Genomic DNA, 17,013 nt, shown 5'->3' on the forward strand with positions numbered 1-17,013 from the left:
CGCACAAGGTTGCTGCCTGGAACAACGAAGAGGTCATGAAATTTAAAGCCCTGATTTCTTTTGTTTGCCCTGTGTCGTGAGGTTGCCTGAACTAAGGCTTAAAAACATCTTTGTTGTTGCTGGTATACAAGCCACTGAAATACAGACTTCTAAGAGTCTTAACTTGCGGTTTTTTTTTTTTTTTCTTGAAAGAGGGATAAGATGAGCCATGACGTTCTGTATTCTAATACTGAAAACAGTGTATGCCAGAAAAAAAAAAAATAATAGAGGAGGGAAAGGAAATAACAGTAGAGAAACTTTATTGCCTTAGGGTAACAGCAAGAGCTGTATTAACTCAGTACTTCAGTACGAACTGCAGCAAGTACAGGTAGTTGAACTTTCATTCTTCTCCAGGAACACTTTGCCCTTATTTTCTTTCATATATTGTGTAGATAAAGTGTGAGTTGGTCAGGCTTACTCGAGTTTTGTGTGTTTTTGGAAGAACATGCAACCCAACAGGTTGATTGGAGTCCAGAGAGAGTTCTTGAGCATGGCCAAGTGTTTTTGCATCTGTACCTTTTCCTGTGAGAATGTAATGCCTACCTTTTACTCTTCCTGATAATTACATGAAGTGTTACATAAAAGTAATCATCTTAGAGTCAGTGCTTAATGAAGTAGCAAAGCATTTTTAAGTGCTTAGTAGCTAAACCCCAACTTCTGTCATCCATTCAGCTTACAGTTTCTTGATGTGATAGTCTTTTGATGCCCCTCACTCATCATTTCACTGTCTTTATCCTGTTTAAATTCCATGAGCAGTCATTACAGAGTATTGTACCCTCCTCACTCCACACCCTACATCTCTCTTGTACTCTTGTACATAGGAGCTTGCAGAACTCACAGCCCTCATTATATAACCAACTTCACTCTGAATTTACTTGAATTCACTGACCTCAGCAGTCTTAGCCACTTCCTAGGAGTCATGCTGTATTTCCATCCTCTACTCTTTCCTGTGGGGCTCCTGTGTTCCTTCTCTTTTCTTTAGGCCTTCAACATTATCTATCCCATTTTTACCTTCAGTCTGTTTACTTGCTTCCTTTTTTGACTCAGCAAAGAGCAGCAGGCAAAGTGCTATAAATCTCAAAGGACTAGAAGCAAGGATTTTGGAAGTTTGGCAATAAAGAAATAAAGGTAAGGGAACAAGTATGTTAAACCTGACTTAAACATTACACAGTGCAGATCCATGTAACAAAATATCACATGGCATCCCATTGATAGGTACAATTTCTGTGTTCTTATGTATCAGCTTAAAAATAATAGAGCCAGTAAGGTGGGTCTATAAAAGGCTGAAAAGCCTGATGTGATGACCTGAGTCATTTACCTATAACCTGGAACCCACAGGGCGAAGGAGAGAACCAGCTCCTGCAGATTGTCCTCTGACTTCATGCAGTGTGTGGCACATGCGTATGCATACATAACATGCCTGCTGGTCAGTAAGAGACAAACCACCTCCACCCTTCTACTCGGACACTTTGATCAGTTCTGCTCTCCTCGATGTTTTCTTCTCCAATTGCACTTCTATTTTTCTTGGTTGTATCATTTGGGAGATTAAAATAAAGTACCGCACAAGAAGGAATGCCCAACTGAAAGCAGCTTACAAAGTCAGTATTAGGCCAGGTGTGGTGGCACACACCTTTAATCCCAGCACTGGAGGTAGAGGCAGGTGGATCTCTGTGAGTTCAAGGCCAGCCTCGTCTACAGAGCGAGTTCTAGGACTACATGGACCCTGTCTCAAAAAAAAAAAAAAAGTCTAGGTTAAATGTTGACTGCTGGGGAAGGATAGCAAATTAGACTTTTTTTTTTTTAACTTTTTCTTCCTGTTGATAATTCCTATCAAAAATGCACAAGGTGAACAAAAGACCAAGTACATTTGGAAAAGAGATAATATTAACAAAATTTTGGAGGCCGAACAGCAAGCAATTTGTTTAAAGGACAAATTCTTAGTAGAATTGTACCTGTAAACTAAGTCAATGGTGAATAAAGCCAAGAAGTAACCTGATCTGTACCCTGAGCCCCTGAAAGGCTCAGAATTGGCATAGGTGGGTACAAGGAAACTAGAATACTATGAAGTAGTTGAGGATGTAGACAGAGCTTAAAAACTAGAGGGTTAACCCAGAGTTTATTCAGACAGTGCTCAGACCGGCAAGTCCTTTCCTCCTCTATATGACTGGTCACTTTCTTGTTCACTGGAGATGGTAAAGTAACAGTAGAACTGGTTGCAGAGAAACTAGGCACGCTCGGGAGCAGATGGACTGCAATGAAGATAGACACACTGCATGCTGAGACAACTGTGCTCAGTGTGTTCCTCTCCTAATAAGCTGCATTTTGATAGCAGGAATTAGTCAGTGTGTTGTTTTTGTTTGTTTGTTTTTCGAGACAGGGTTTCTCTGTGTAGCTTTGCGCCTTTCCTGGAACTCACTTGGTAGCCCAGGCTGGCCTTGAACTCTCAGAGATCCGCCTGGCTCTGCCTCCCGAGTGCTGGGATTAAAGGCGTGAGCCACCACCGCCCAAGTGTGTTGTTTTTATCTTGTGGGTTTTTTTGTTTGTTTTGGGTTTTTTGAGGTAAAGGTCTCATTATATAACCCTAGCTGGGAACTTGAAGATCAGGATGTCATTGAACCTGCTTCGATCAGCTTGCTTCTTCCTGGATGCTGGGGGTTATAAGTATTTACCACTACACCCAACTACCTTAAATTGTATTAAGTACAATTCAGCAACTGTAATTTTTCTCTTCTTTTTTTTTTTTAAAGATTTATTTATTTATTATTATGGATACAGTGTTCTGCCTGCACATATCCCTGCAGGCCAGAAGAGGGCACCAGATCTCATTACAGATGGTTGTAAGCCACCATGTGGTTGCTGGGAATTGAACTCAGGACCTCTGGAAGAACAAGCAGTGCTCTTAACCTCTGAGCCATCTCTCCAGCCCTTTCTCTTCTTTTTGGCAGCTTCATTCTATATAGTTTACATGCTGTAAATAAAATTCACCCGTTTTAAGTGTATGAGGCAGTAAGAGTCACACAGCCATCACCTCTTTCATTAGAAGGATTTATTTATTGGCTTACAGTTCAGGGAAAGGTGAGATAGCAGATGTCTCCATGGTGGCAGGAATGTACAGCTGGGACTCCTCCCATCTTAGTAAAATAGGAAACAGAACTGGAATCTGGTTTTGCAACAATTCCATCATCCTGAAGTTTCTTTGTATCTGGTTAGTCTATCTACTCTCCTTTGTTTTTAGTCTTGTATTGCCTTACAGAGCCCAAAATCAAGCCCAGGACCTTGAACTCCACCACTGAGCTACAGTCCCAATTTCCTTTGCTTTTAATATGTAAATTATACTGATTGGGTTCCTGATTCAGAACTGTATTTTAGAAAGCTACATTTCAAACAGTAATACTGGAATCCCCAGCTTATTGTCGATTTTACCTGCATGTATCTATATGCATCACATGTGTGCCTGGTGCCAAAGTTAGAAGAAGGTGTTGGACCCTCTGGAACTGGAGTTACAGAGGGTCGTGAGTCAACCATGTGCTAGGAACCCAGGGCCTCTGCAAGAGCAACAAGTGCTCTTAACCAGTGAGCCATCTCTCTAGCCTAATATAGTAGATTCTTAACATGGAGTTCATGAGTAGATTTCACAGAATCCTTGGTCCCCTGAATTTACATATAAATGGATCTTGTCATATGTACAACATTCAGGAAGACTTCATAGATGTTAGTAGTTTTCTAAGACACCGATGAGTAAAACCGTCTTCTCTATGCCTAAGATAAAATATTAACATATTATAAAATATGATAAAACATACATATTAAGTGTGTTTGTTTTTCTTTCTTGCCTCCTTTTTCAGGTTTTATAGTTTGAAGTTATAGTTGCAAGTTTTCCTTATGTTCCATAATTATGTTCTTAGAATCCCTTAAAACAGTTTTATTAGCAATATTAATTTGTAGGAAACATTTATCTCATGAGTCAACATGAATTTATTTAGCTGAAAATATTTCTTTTTTAAGGGGGGGAGATTTTTTTGTAGACTCTGAGGTGTGTCTGCCTGTGTCTTAACTATTCTGCTTGTGTGGTAACTTGCCTTACTAGGTGTCTTGTCTCCTTGTCCTACCTCCTTCCCAGTGCTGGAACAGGATTTAGGGCCTCACAAGTTAGGCAAGCATCATACCACCAAGGCATCTCTCTAGGACCGTTGTTCCCTCCCACCCCACCCAGTATACTTTTTAAACATTGTCCTGTAGTTTTTCTGGCTACTTTTTCACATAAGTTTGGTCCCATTCTGGTTTTCATTTTTATGTAGAGCACATCTTATTAGCTGGGCATGATAGTCCAACCTGTCACTCCATCACTGGAGAAGCAAAGGCTGGAGGATCACCACAAGCTAAAGTCTAGCCAGTGGCAGACACAGTCTCAAAAAAAAAATCCATATTATTGGTAGGCTTTCTGGCCAGCTTTCTATTTGAGCTGTTGTAGGGCTTTTCTTTCAAGAATCTATCTTGTACTGCGTATCCATGTTGATCTCAGGAAGCTAGCCTTTCTTTAGCCCAGGAAAATGTCTCTTATTTGGTTGTTGATTTTTACTGTGGATCTGCTTTATAGATACTTAGTTTGAAATATTTCTCCTGTATGTTGTTCTGGCTGACTGGCATAATCCAGTCTGTCCTTGAACTCAGAGAAATCTGTCTGTCTCTACTGAGTGTTGGGATTAAAGGTATGAGCATGGCTTTGTAAGTAAATTCTTATTTGAAGCTTATTTGGAGACAGCATATTGAAGCTTTCTAAGAAGAGTTGGCCTTCCTGCCTTTGAGTAAACAATGAGTGCAATAAAACAGCACCTAAAATTCGCCCTTCTCAGGAGTGTGGGAGCCAGAAGGGTCAAGGACACCGTGAGAAAGCTCACACAATCAACTGACCTGGGCTCATAGGGGCTCACAGAGACTAGACTGACAGTTTTCTTATGGAACTCCTAACTGTGGAAACAGGACTGTCTCCGACTCCTTACTGGCTTTTGGGACCTACTTCTCATACGATGTTGCCTTGCCCAGCCTTAGGGAGGTGCTTGGTCTTACTGCAACTTGATCTGCCATGTTTTGTTGGTACTCGTGGGAGACCTGCCTTTCCTGGATGGTTGAAGGAGGAGATGGAGGGGTGGAAAGGGAGGAGTGGGGATGAGGCTGTGGCCAGGATGTAAAATAGATAGATAAGTAAAAAAACTTGCCCCTTCTCCTTAAATGTTGCATGTTAGTCAAACCTTTGTGTTTAGATTTAGAGGTCTCAGTCTATGATCAGCTTGCTCCTTAGCTTGGGGCCCTGATGGTACAAATGCCCCAGCACCAGGAACCTGTGAACAGACAGAAGAGGCAGTGGACAAGATAGGTCTTCACAGGGCATGTTCTTAGGGACTTAGGTCCTACTTGCTGCTTTTCAGATTTCCCAATAGTGCTTTCACATTGTGACTCCATGGAGGGATTCATCCATTGTTTAGGTTAGAGCCCTCAGGATCCAGTCACTTCCCCAAATCATGTCACTGCGAAACAAATTCTTACTGTGATTTTTACTCTTTTTACTCACTACTTTGTTTATCCCTTCTTTCATCTCATAACATTCGTGCATCTCTGCCCCAGGGAGTTCACCAGAATCATCTTGGAATCTCAATTCAGATGTTGCACAGTAAAGCAGCTCTTTGATCTTCATTTGATTTCCTTTAATCCTCATTTTTCTCATTTTTGTCATTCTTTATGAGAGGAATAACCATGTGCAGTACAGTCTTTGTGTAGAGTAGCTAAATTAGCATGTCACAGTTCCTGGTTTATTTCCATATTGGGGAAAGGCTCAAATCCCTGGTAGTCAGTTCTCCCTGTTAAATTATTGTAAACCCACGGCTTTCCTGGGTTTCCTTATGATATGTTTCCAAGCTCTGTTAATTCTGATTTGTCCTCATATAAGGGGAGGCTACAGCTGGATAAGGCTCAAGTTCTAGCTTACCCATTTCTCTTGGCTTCCATGGCCACATCTGCTTCATTTATCATTTGAATGGCAGATTAACGTTTTCCTGGAGTGCTCTAGGAGCCATGAAAAGTATTCATCAATAATGTGACTTGTCAGGGTCTAACTTAGGAAGTCTACACTGACAGCATTGTGTAAAGCCTGATTGTCTCAAAGGGAAGATGTGCTAGTGAGGTCAGTTGCACTGTTTTGAGAGGTTGAGGAAGAGGAAATGTAGCCTTAAACCTAGTTTTGTGCTTATCAAGCTTTATTTTTCTGTTTCACTACCAGACATTAGTGTCTTTGTACGTAACATATTAGTTATTTGTTGATCACATGAAAGGTACTTTTTTCAGAAAAAAATTTGCCTGGTTGGAAAATATGTGATTCAAATTTTGATAAGTATTTATTTAGAAGACAGTACAGCGGCAATGGCGGGTGCTCTTTGAGGCATGGTCTTGCTGTGTGACCCCCACTGGCCTCAAATTTACAGTCCTCTTGTCACAGCCTCCTGAGTGCTGGGACAACCATCACACCCAGCCTGAAGACAGTAGGGGGTGTTTTACTTTCTCAGATGTGTTTACATCAGTCTCCTTTGGCCGTCCTGTACTCTGTAGAAATGTGCTGGGCTCTCTCTTAACTGGCAGATCCTTAGTATTTACCTTTTAATAAACAGACCAGAGGGGCATTATATTGTTATTATATCATCATGTTAAAACCTCAAAAATATTTTGGGTTTTTACATTTCTGTGTTGTTTCTCTAGAAATTTTTATCTTTGACAGAATCAGCTCAGTTATCTATCCTGCTACATTCTCTTTTTTTCTCCTCACATACCTTTAGTATGTGTTGTTGCCTTCAATAAACAAGGAAAAGGTTTGGGGGTTTGTTGTTGTTGTCGCTTTGGTTGTTTGTTTGGTTGTTTTTGTAATTCACTGGACTCACCTGGATACAGGTTGAGTGGTTTCTAGGCCTTGGGAAGCCAAATCGAGTGTTCTGATTTTGTAGAAGGACCTTGACTTACCCACTCTACTTCAGAATAAGCTAATGGGCAGCTTTGAGGCCTGGGATAGTATTCATTTGTGGTGATGATGAAGATGGATTAAGATTTATGTTTATATGTAATTTTCTTAGTTCTGTTTTCTGTTCTTCATCCTTCTGCATAGAAAAGGTTGAAGTGGGGACTGGAGAGATAGCCCAGTGGTTAAGAGCAAGTACTGCTTCTACAGAGGACCCAAGTTTGGTATCTGCACTCCCTATCAGGTAGCTTACAACCACCTGTAACTCCATCTCCAGGGCATCTGATGCCCTCTGCTCTCCTCGATGGGCATTTGTACTCATAGGCACATACTTACACATAAACACACACAAGTACACATCATTTAAAATAAAGCAAATCTTTTTATCAAGAGGTCAAAGTATGACCCTTTTTACCTTAATTAATTTATTTATTTATTTTGTGGGGGAAGTTCCTGCCTGCTAACATTTCATTTGGCCATGAAAAGAAAGTCGGGCGAGTGCTGCTCAGCTAAAGCCTCTGTATCAGTTCCTCTTAGCATACCTGTGTCCTGGCCTCCATCTACCCATTTGAGTTTGCTAGTGAGATTTTCTGTGGAGGAAGAGTGGACAAAGGATGTTACTTGTTCTGCCCCTGTTCTTTGAGTTTAGACTAAGTCTGTATCCAAATGATTGTCCTTTTTAGACCAGATCTCACTCACCACCCCTGATCATAGATTATAGGAATATGGAGTATACTGCTGTGCCTGGTTGTCTAGACCAGATCTCACTCACCGCCCCTGATCATAGATTATAGGAATATGGAGTATACTGCTGTGCCTGGTTGTCTAGACCAGATCTCACTCACCGCCCCTGATCATAGATTATAGGAATATGGAGTATACTGCTGTGCCTGGTTGTTTAGGTGTTCAGTGTGGTTTGGTTTTTTAGTCTTTTGAGACAGGGTCTCACTCTGTAGTGCTGGCCAACCTGGAACTTGTATACAATCCTTCTGCCTCAGCCTCCCATGTGTGGGATTACAGGCGTGAGCTGGTGCTTGTTTTAGGGGCTTATTTTGTTGGTAGTTTTTTGGTTTGGTTTGGTTTTTTTTTTAGCTTCCCTTTGACTTTCATTTCTTTACATTTTAGGGAAGGATGTTCTGCAAACCTAATGATGATGCCATAGGCCATAGTCATTCCTAAAACTTCCTCTTAAGTATTAGGAGGAATTTTTAGAATAAGAAAATAGGACATTATTAAACTGAGATAGCATTGGTTTTCAATCTAGCTGTGGATCAGTTTTATGAAAAATTAACTGCCAGTCAATCTCTGTCCTCCACTCATTCACTCTTGCCATGAGTAGTTTGTGATCTTTGGCACTTTCTTATTTGGAACATCACATAGATGCTGATATTTTCAGTAGTTTCCTAAAACAGTAATCCTGAAACTAGTGTAAGAGACTCAAGAGTGGCTTAAAACGTTCTCAGAACTTAATTCAATGGAGTTCATTTATAGCCAGCTTACACTGCATGTGATCCACAGGTTGACGTTGATTAATTCCATCTTTGGTGTTAAATACTGGGAGTTAGTATATAGCAGCTATTTTAGGTGATGGACATTTTAATCTTGCCCATGGAAACTTAGTGTCTGGAAGACTTACTGTTCACCCAAGAAATGTTACCTTCATTGGCTTCTCTTTGCCTCAAAACTTAAACTTTGGATTTTGTGGACTGCAAAAATGTTGTTGCCATCCCTTCCCAACCAAGAACTATGATGTAAGTTGTCAGATCTTTATTTGCTGAATGAAAACACTAAAAATAAAAAAGCAATGGGAATAAAGACATTTTCACACCTTATCACAAACAGCCACCAAAGATAGGAGTAAAATTGTGAGAACACAGCCTCCTAACACTGGGCTTTTAAATGGAATATGTTCTGCTTTTAGCAAAATGTGTTCTATTTCCCTCTTCTAAAAATGTTTGACTATATATTAATAAGTGCTTTCTTATGAATGAATTTGAGAACGATGCTTGGTGTTTGTAACAGAATCCTTAGGCCCTGCCTTAATATGGTGAGTAGCAAACATTCATCTCATGTCCTCTATTTTCTCACCAGTTCGATCCTTCGGTACAGAAGACAGACCAACAGACCGTCCAATACCACCTCGAGATGAAGTCTTTGAGTATATTATATTCCGGGGGAGTGATATCAAAGACCTCACTGTTTGTGAGCCACCAAAGCCACAGTGTTCTTTGCCTCAGGACCCAGCTATTGTTCAGGTAACTTACAGTAAATTGCCTTTGAGTGGTACAGTTACACCGGGTTACCCTTGGCTTTTTCCTTTCCCGTTGAACTTTCATGTAGCTTATTAACTAGTTAGAAGTTACTTGGATATATAAAATTACTTGGATAATGTTCTTCTATAGGTTTCTTTGGAGATCATAAGTTGAAACTTATAACAGCTAAAGAATTTAAATTTTACAGTAGTTTCTAGTTTCAACATTACTACATTGTTATGATGGCTGACATCGAAAGTTAACTGCATAAGACTTTTTTAATACAGAGCACAAACACTACACTTAAGTTGGTCTTCGTGGTGCTCTTTCAGCTTGATATCCATAATTTTTTTGCTTTTTTAAGTGAGGAACTTGAAAAGGAACTGCAGTTTGAATGGATCCAGGTAATAAGACTCCAGAATCTTGGACCCATGCATCTACACTATTCGGATAATGGTTCATATTACAAACCAGGGTGATAATGGCTACTCTGGGATAAAATAACTAGTTTAAATGGGGGGTGCTAAATCATAGTATGTATTATACAGTATGCAATGGTATATAATGAGATACCACAGCACAGAAGGATTTTAACATAAATTCTTTTAAGGTCTCAAGTTAAACGTTAGCTTTTAAATATTCTTAGAATTGAATATTTTCAAATCTTTGCATATTTTATTAAAGATGGACGCACCCCCTGGGCAGTATTGGCCACACCTGCAGTCCCAGCACTTCAGAGGTGGCCATGACCGTGGTGACCACATCAGGAAATGGAGGGTTTTCTCTACTACACATGAGCTTGAGGCCAGACTAGGCTACAGATCTTACTAAAAACAAAAAATAAGCAAACAGAAGTGGGAGAGGGGCAGGGGAGGAGGATTGTAGTCTTCTAACGGTTTTTCTCTTGAGTTCATCGCGTTTGTCATCTTTTTTCCTGTCATAAGTCTGTCATTGCGCATGTATTTGTTGGCTTCTCAACAAGTCACATATGGGAAAATTTTAGTTTTCCAGAAATTGCTCTTGGTTTTTCCCAGACAGGGTTTCTCTGTGTAGCTTTGCGCCTTTCCTGGATCTCACTCTGTAGACCAGGCTGGCCTTGAACTAACAGAGTTCCGCCTGTCTCTGCCTCCCGAGTGCTGGGATTAAAGGCGTGTGCCACCACCACCCGGCGAGAAATTACTCTTAAAATATTTATCTTTCCTGTGCTGGAGAGATGGCTCAGCGGTTAAGAGCACTGGCTGCTCTTCCAGAAGTCCTGAGTTCAATTCCCAGCACGCACATGGTGGTTCACAACCATCTATAGTGAGATCTGATGCCCTCTTCTGGTATGTAACACATGTAGGCAGAATGCTGTATACATAATAAATAGATCTTTTGGGGGGAAAAAAACCTATCTTTCCTAAGATTTTTTCTTCCGTTAAAGGAAAATATCTACCAAACCCATCTAACTGAAATGAGGCAAAGAACATAACTCAGTAGAGTGCTTGCCTAGCATATTACAAAGTCCTGCTTCTGATCTCTAGTGCCGGGGCTGCAAAGATAAGGCAGGGAGAAAATATGAAACAGACAGTTATTAATAACTATTAAGGAAAGTGCCTTGATACTATTTTTTTCTGAATATGAAAGAAGCTTTTTGATTAAGAAACTGGAACTTTCAACCTTGCAGAAAAAACTAGATTTTTGTCTCCCTTTTTTAATTTTTATTTTGGGGAAACAAAGTCTGAAGTAACCCTAAGAAAACATGTGTTGTTTAGGTTGAGAAAGAAGAGACAATGCTGTAATAGAGGTGGCTCCCCACACCAGCACTGCTGTACCTTATTTAGTATATGACTGCATATATCATTCAGTTACCAGCTACTTTGAGTAATGAGCTTTGTGGAAACAGAAAAACACAGGCAAACAAGGCAGAATGGTATGACTTCTTCTAACCATAAGTCTTCACTTTGCTTGTTTTTATTCACTCGTGCAACCATGTGTTTTGAATACCCAGCATGTACCGATATTAGCAGAGAACAAAAGGTAAGGTCTAAACTAGCAAGATAGCTTAGTAAGAAAAGGTTCGTGGCTCTGACTCTGCTGACCTGAGTTCTGCCCTCCTGACCAACAAGGTAGAAGAGAACTGACTCCCACAAGTTATCCTCTGGTCCTCTATATGCATGCCAGGCCAACCCCTTCCCTCCTACACACAATAAATGTTTTTAAAGAAATTTTAAGGTTTTGCCATAAACTAGCTTATAGCCCTGTAGTCTTCAATGCAATTCATATTTGTATTGTAGAATGTTTTATAAGATTAGTTAACTGTATATATGTATTACAGTACATATTTATTTTCATTTAGTAAGTTAAGGTAAATGTATTACCCAGAAAAATACATTAAAAGGAGGAAAGATTTTATCTTGGCTTACAATTTCAGAACCCTTAGTCCACTTTGTTAGATCTGTTGTTTGGGGTCTGAGGGAAGACATTGTCATGGCAACAGGAATATATGGCGAAGGCTGTTCACCTCATGGTGGCCGAGAAGCAGGGAAAGCATGTCAGTGGAACAGGGCCTCTCTCCTTCATTCTCTTTTGTTCCATCTGGATTTGAAGCCTATGGGCAGTGCCCACATTCAGGACAGTTCTCTTCCCTTAGTCATTCACTCTGGAGAAAGCGGTCACAGATATACCCAAAGTATGATTTACTGATCTGCTAATCAGGTTGACTAGATAAACCATCATATTGCAGTTTATTATAAAAAGTTACTTCACTTAATCTAGTAATATTAAAACATAAACAACTTGATGTAGGGTATTTGTTTCTGCATCCCTTTCTGTGAATTCAGCGGTGGGCCTCAGGTGATTGAAAATAAGATGGATCTGGAGAGATGGCCCACTTGCTAAAGACACTTGGAACCAAGCCTGATAACCTGAGTCCAATCCTCAGAACCCACAGAGTGGAGGAGAGAAGGTCCTCGGCAAGTTGTCCTCTGACCTATACATGAATGCATGAATAATACACACTAAACAAATGAATGGATGTAAAAATAAATAAAGAAAAATTATAAATGAGAGTTCTTTTTATGTCAGTATCAGACTAAAAACCCATTTACTGAAAGTATGAAAGTGATTTTTTTCTCTCCTTTTTTTTTTTTTTTTTTTTTTTTCTCTCCTGAGGGGTGAGGGACCCAGGTCTCTCATAGCTCTGGCTGTCATGGAATTCACTGTGTAGATCAGGCTCACCTCAAACTCGCAGAGATCCTCCTATCTCTGCCTCCTGAGTGCTGGGATTAAAGTTAACTATATATATGTATGCTCCACCACACCCAGCAAGTAATTTTTTCTATAAGCAGTTACTTTATAACTGTTATTCACTGTTACAGTTAACAGTGAACTGAAGTCACTGTTCATATATTTCCTAAATCTGTTATAAAACTAAACTCAGAAGAGGAATTTATCATAGAGAAAGTTTCTAAATAGCATTAAATGTGACTGGTATGTAGACATTGGGCAGAGCTCAGCAATTAAGAGCACTGACTGCCCTTGCAGAGGTCCCGAGTTCATTCCCAGCACCCACATGGCAGTTCACAAATAGACAGATGTGGAAATGAGGTTGTTGATTGTTGTAATATGAAGTATATCCTGTAAGTCATTGGGATTGCCTTTTTTGTCTAACAGTTAAACTTAGCATGTTTTTAAAAAGTGTAGAAAAATCTGAGTCTCCGTTATATGCATGTTGCTTAGAACTTAAATAACCTATGGTTTTCTTTCAGTCCTCACTAGGTTCGTCATCTTCTTCATTCCAGTCAGTGGGTTCCTATGGACCTTTTGGCAGGATGCCAGCATACAGTCAGTTCAGTCCAAGCACATTGGTTGGGCAGCAGTTTGGCACCGTTGGTGTTGGTATGTGGTGACTTTTTTTTTTTTGGTCTCAATTTCTTAACTATAAAGGTATAAAAAACTTGCCAAAACATTGTTTAATCTTTGTTTTATGATTATAAGTACTTATGTTGTAAGTTGGGCATAGTGGTGCATTTTATAATCCTAGTACTTAGGAAAGGGAGGCAGGAGGATCAGAAGTTCAAGGTCATTCTCAGAAGCATAGCACGTGTGAGGCTAGCCTAGAATACATGCAACCCTGTCTCAAAAAAAAAAAAAAAAACTTACACTCTTTAACATTGGTCATAGTAAACACTCAAAATGTGTTTAAGGAGCTGGAAAGATGCCTCAGCAATTAAGAATACTTAACTGTTCTTGCACAAGATCCTGGTTCCACACCCAGCACCCTGCATAATGGCTCACAACCATTCTGTAGCTCCAGTTCAGGAGATTCAGTGCTCTCTTCTGGCCTCCTAGAGTTCTTGCACACACGTGTGCACATACTCTTAGGTACATATACATTTAATAAATAAAGAAGCAAACATTTAACCCACCAAACATATTAGCTTCAAGTAACACATTAGTCCACAGTTAAAAAAATTTAATCTAGCATTAAACCCATTTTTCATGAAGTACAGAATCTCATGTATGAATACAGACGGTATTTGCAGACATGGTGGGGTGTGAAAACCCGAAGTATCTTAAAAAAAAAAAGTTGGCCTGGCTGCACAGCACATGGTAGAATGGGGGATGTTTGCTCCTGATCACATGGCTGACCAAGAGCTATAGCTTGCTGCTATCCCGGATCATAGACGACTATCTTATTTCATATTGCTAGCCTAGGAAACAATAATTTCTACTGAATAAACATGCTTTCCTATTACTGTAAAATAGAGTCATTGTAGTCAACCCATCTTAAATTTGGTGCTGTCTATAGTATTACTATTCCTTCATAATAGTTTTATTTGCCGTTGAGTCCACTGTATTACATTATTTAATTTCTTAAATGAGAGCTGCTAGAAATAGTGGAGAAGATGAGCAGCTCAACACAATCAAGTAAGGGTTAGGAACTCATTATAAGAAACACAAATGTCTAGGGCTGGAAAGTTGGCTTAGCCCATCAAGACCCAAATTCAGATCCCCATTACTTATATAAAAGCCAAACACAGCTGTTGAGATGGGTAGAAAGGACAGGGGCAGAGAGGAGCTCGCTGGCCAGCCAGTCCGGATGAATGGTGAACTCCAGGTTCAGTAAGAGACCCTACCTCAACAGAGATGAGGAGCGACTAAGGAAGACACCCATGTTGACCTCTGGCCTTGACACATACTTGTGTACACGTGTACAAGTGCCTCATACACATACAGACACATACATATTAAAAAAACAAACAAATGCAAGCCAGGAATGGTAGCACCCACCTTTAATCCTGCAGGCAGATTTCTGAGTTCAAGGCCAGTTCCAGGACAGCCAGAGCTGCACAGAGGAACCTTGTTTCCAAAACATAAATACAAATGTCCCATAAACATGTGAAAAGGTGCTTTGTTCTTGCTTACAATAAAAAAATGATACAAAGCAAGAGTCTCAGGATGCAGCTCAGTTAATAGAGTGCTTGCATAGCATGTAGGAGGCCCTGGGTTTGATGTTAACACCACAGTGAACTGGATGTGAGGGCCATACTTGTGTTCCCAGCACTGAGTTGGAGGCAGAGGGTCTAAATATTGATTGGTTGATTTTTAAATTGTGTGTATGTGTGCGCGTGCGCACACACCTGTTTGGGTGCATTTATGTGTGCCACATGTATGCAGGAGTCCATGGCATGACAAGCCTCACATGGGACTGTGAGTGCTAGGAACCTAGTACCTCTGTATGAGCAGTAAGTACTCTTAACTGCTGAGCTATCTAACCCGGAGGCAGAAGATCTAGATGTGGAAGGTTTGAAGCTAGCTTGGGATAAATGAGACTGAAACCCTGCCTCCAAAAATAAATAAATCACACTGAGATACCCTTTTTTTGCTATCAATCTGGCAGAAACTCAACGTACTTTTGCCAAAACGTGAGGAAATAGATACACTGAAAACATAATATACTATAAGCACTGCTTTGTAAGCTGATGCTGAAATCATCTTTGCAAGATTGTTTATATAGAAATGAAAATTATTGACCTTAATTTGTAGATCCTCAGAAAAAACTTAAGTTATCTCAGAATAAGTAAAACATCAAAACAGTATGTCCATGTTGGTATTAAAGAGTGGACAATAGGAGTGTATTGCTAGAGCAGAAAAAGGGAGTTGTAGAAATGTGGGTAATATAAATTAACCAGCAATTCTGCCTTTACCAGGCCTCATACTTTTAGGACAAGCACTATATAATTAAGCTACATCCCCAGTCCCTGACTGCTTTTTTTAATTAATTTAATTAATTGTACAGCAAAGGTTAAAATAAAGAACACAGGCATAATTAGATCCCCTCCTCCCATTGTTTACACCAGGTGATGAGTTCAGCAGGAATAATTTAAGACAGGTTTGCTGGTGTGTCGTGGTATGCTGATGTTCAGTACTCTTACCTGCAGAATGGCAGAATATTGACCAAATAGACAGATGCTTGCCTGTTAGTTGGTTAGTAAACCAACTGTTTGATGGTTCTCTTGGGTCTCCGGAGTTAAATAGAAATAGTATTTTAAAGATTTATTCTATTTGAAAGGGGTGGGGGTGTCCAGAAAAGTACATTGAATTCCCTAGAACTATAATTATAGGCAGTTGTGAACCACTTGACATGGTTGCTGGGAACTCAATTCAGGTCCTGTACAAGAGTAATATGTACTCTTAACTGCTGAGCCATCTCTCCAGTTGCCTGTATAGATTAATTTTTAATTACTAAGAATAGAAAAAAGGCACCAAGACAATAAAAAAGAACAGTCATACACACTGATAACAAAGCACATGAAGGGCATATCTGCTGTCAGACTTTTCATAATGATACAGTGGTCGTTAATTAGAATGCTACAACAATCCCAAATGTGGCCAGGCTGGTGGCATACAACACCTTTAATCCCAGCACCTGAAGGGCAGAGACAGGCAGATACCTGTGTGTGAGATTGAGTCCAGCCTGGTCTACATAGTAAGTTCCAGCAAAGCCTGAGCTACACAGTTGAGACTCTGTCTCCAGTAAATAAATAAGTAAATACACACACACACACACACACACACACACACACACACACAATCCTAAATGTGTGTTAGCTTTTAGAGACATAACAGTTGCAGAATGTTGATTCTCGGCAAGTAGAAATTGATTCTTCGGCAATCCTAATCAGGGGCCACAGACAAGTTACATTAATATCCAAAAGAATTGGACGCATATATGATATCTTCTTAAGCCACAAAAAAAAATGTGGAATTAATAAAGATAATTTGAGAAACTACATAAATAATTTGAAATGGTGCAAAGTGGTTGATTAGTAACAGATCAACGATGAAATCACAAAGACCACTTGCAGAACACATTTGCTGGCACCTTATCTGAACAGAGTATTGAAATAGTAACACAACACTACTTACAGTAATAGTACCAATAACACCTTATACCTGGGGCTGGAAAGATGGCTCAGCGGTTAAGAGCACTAGCTGCTCTTCCAGAGGACCTGGGTTCAATTCCCAGCACCCACATGGCAGCTCACAACTGTCTGTAACTCCAGTTCTAGAGGTTCCAACATCCTTACACAGATACACGTGTGCAGGCAAAACACCAATGCACGTGTATAAAAATAAATAATTAAAAAATAATTACACCACATACCCAGAAATGAAAGATACCTTAAAACTTCTGTGGCAGTTTTTTCACTGGAGAGAAACTAAATTGCCCACATT

General features: G+C 39.9%; 1 protein-coding gene across 5 annotated transcripts in view; it reads left to right on the forward strand.

Moving 5' to 3' along the window:
* Lsm14a (LSM14A mRNA processing body assembly factor) overlaps positions 1–17,013 on the forward strand; it is a 41,383-nt gene that overhangs the window by 4,743 nt on the left and 19,627 nt on the right. For all 5 annotated transcript variants that reach the window (XM_052761131.1, XM_052761130.1, XM_052761129.1 and 2 more), the window contains exons 2-3: positions 9,131–9,294; positions 13,041–13,170. In XM_052761131.1, coding sequence (XP_052617091.1) covers positions 9,131–9,294; positions 13,041–13,170 — 294 coding nt within the window. The remainder of the gene's footprint in view (positions 1–9,130; positions 9,295–13,040; positions 13,171–17,013) is intronic.

Source organism: Peromyscus californicus, unplaced genomic scaffold, assembly GCF_007827085.1.
Source record: "Peromyscus californicus insignis strain IS unplaced genomic scaffold, ASM782708v3 Scaffold_4__1_contigs__length_199733344, whole genome shotgun sequence".
Classification (NCBI taxonomy): Eukaryota; Metazoa; Chordata; class Mammalia; order Rodentia; family Cricetidae; genus Peromyscus; species Peromyscus californicus.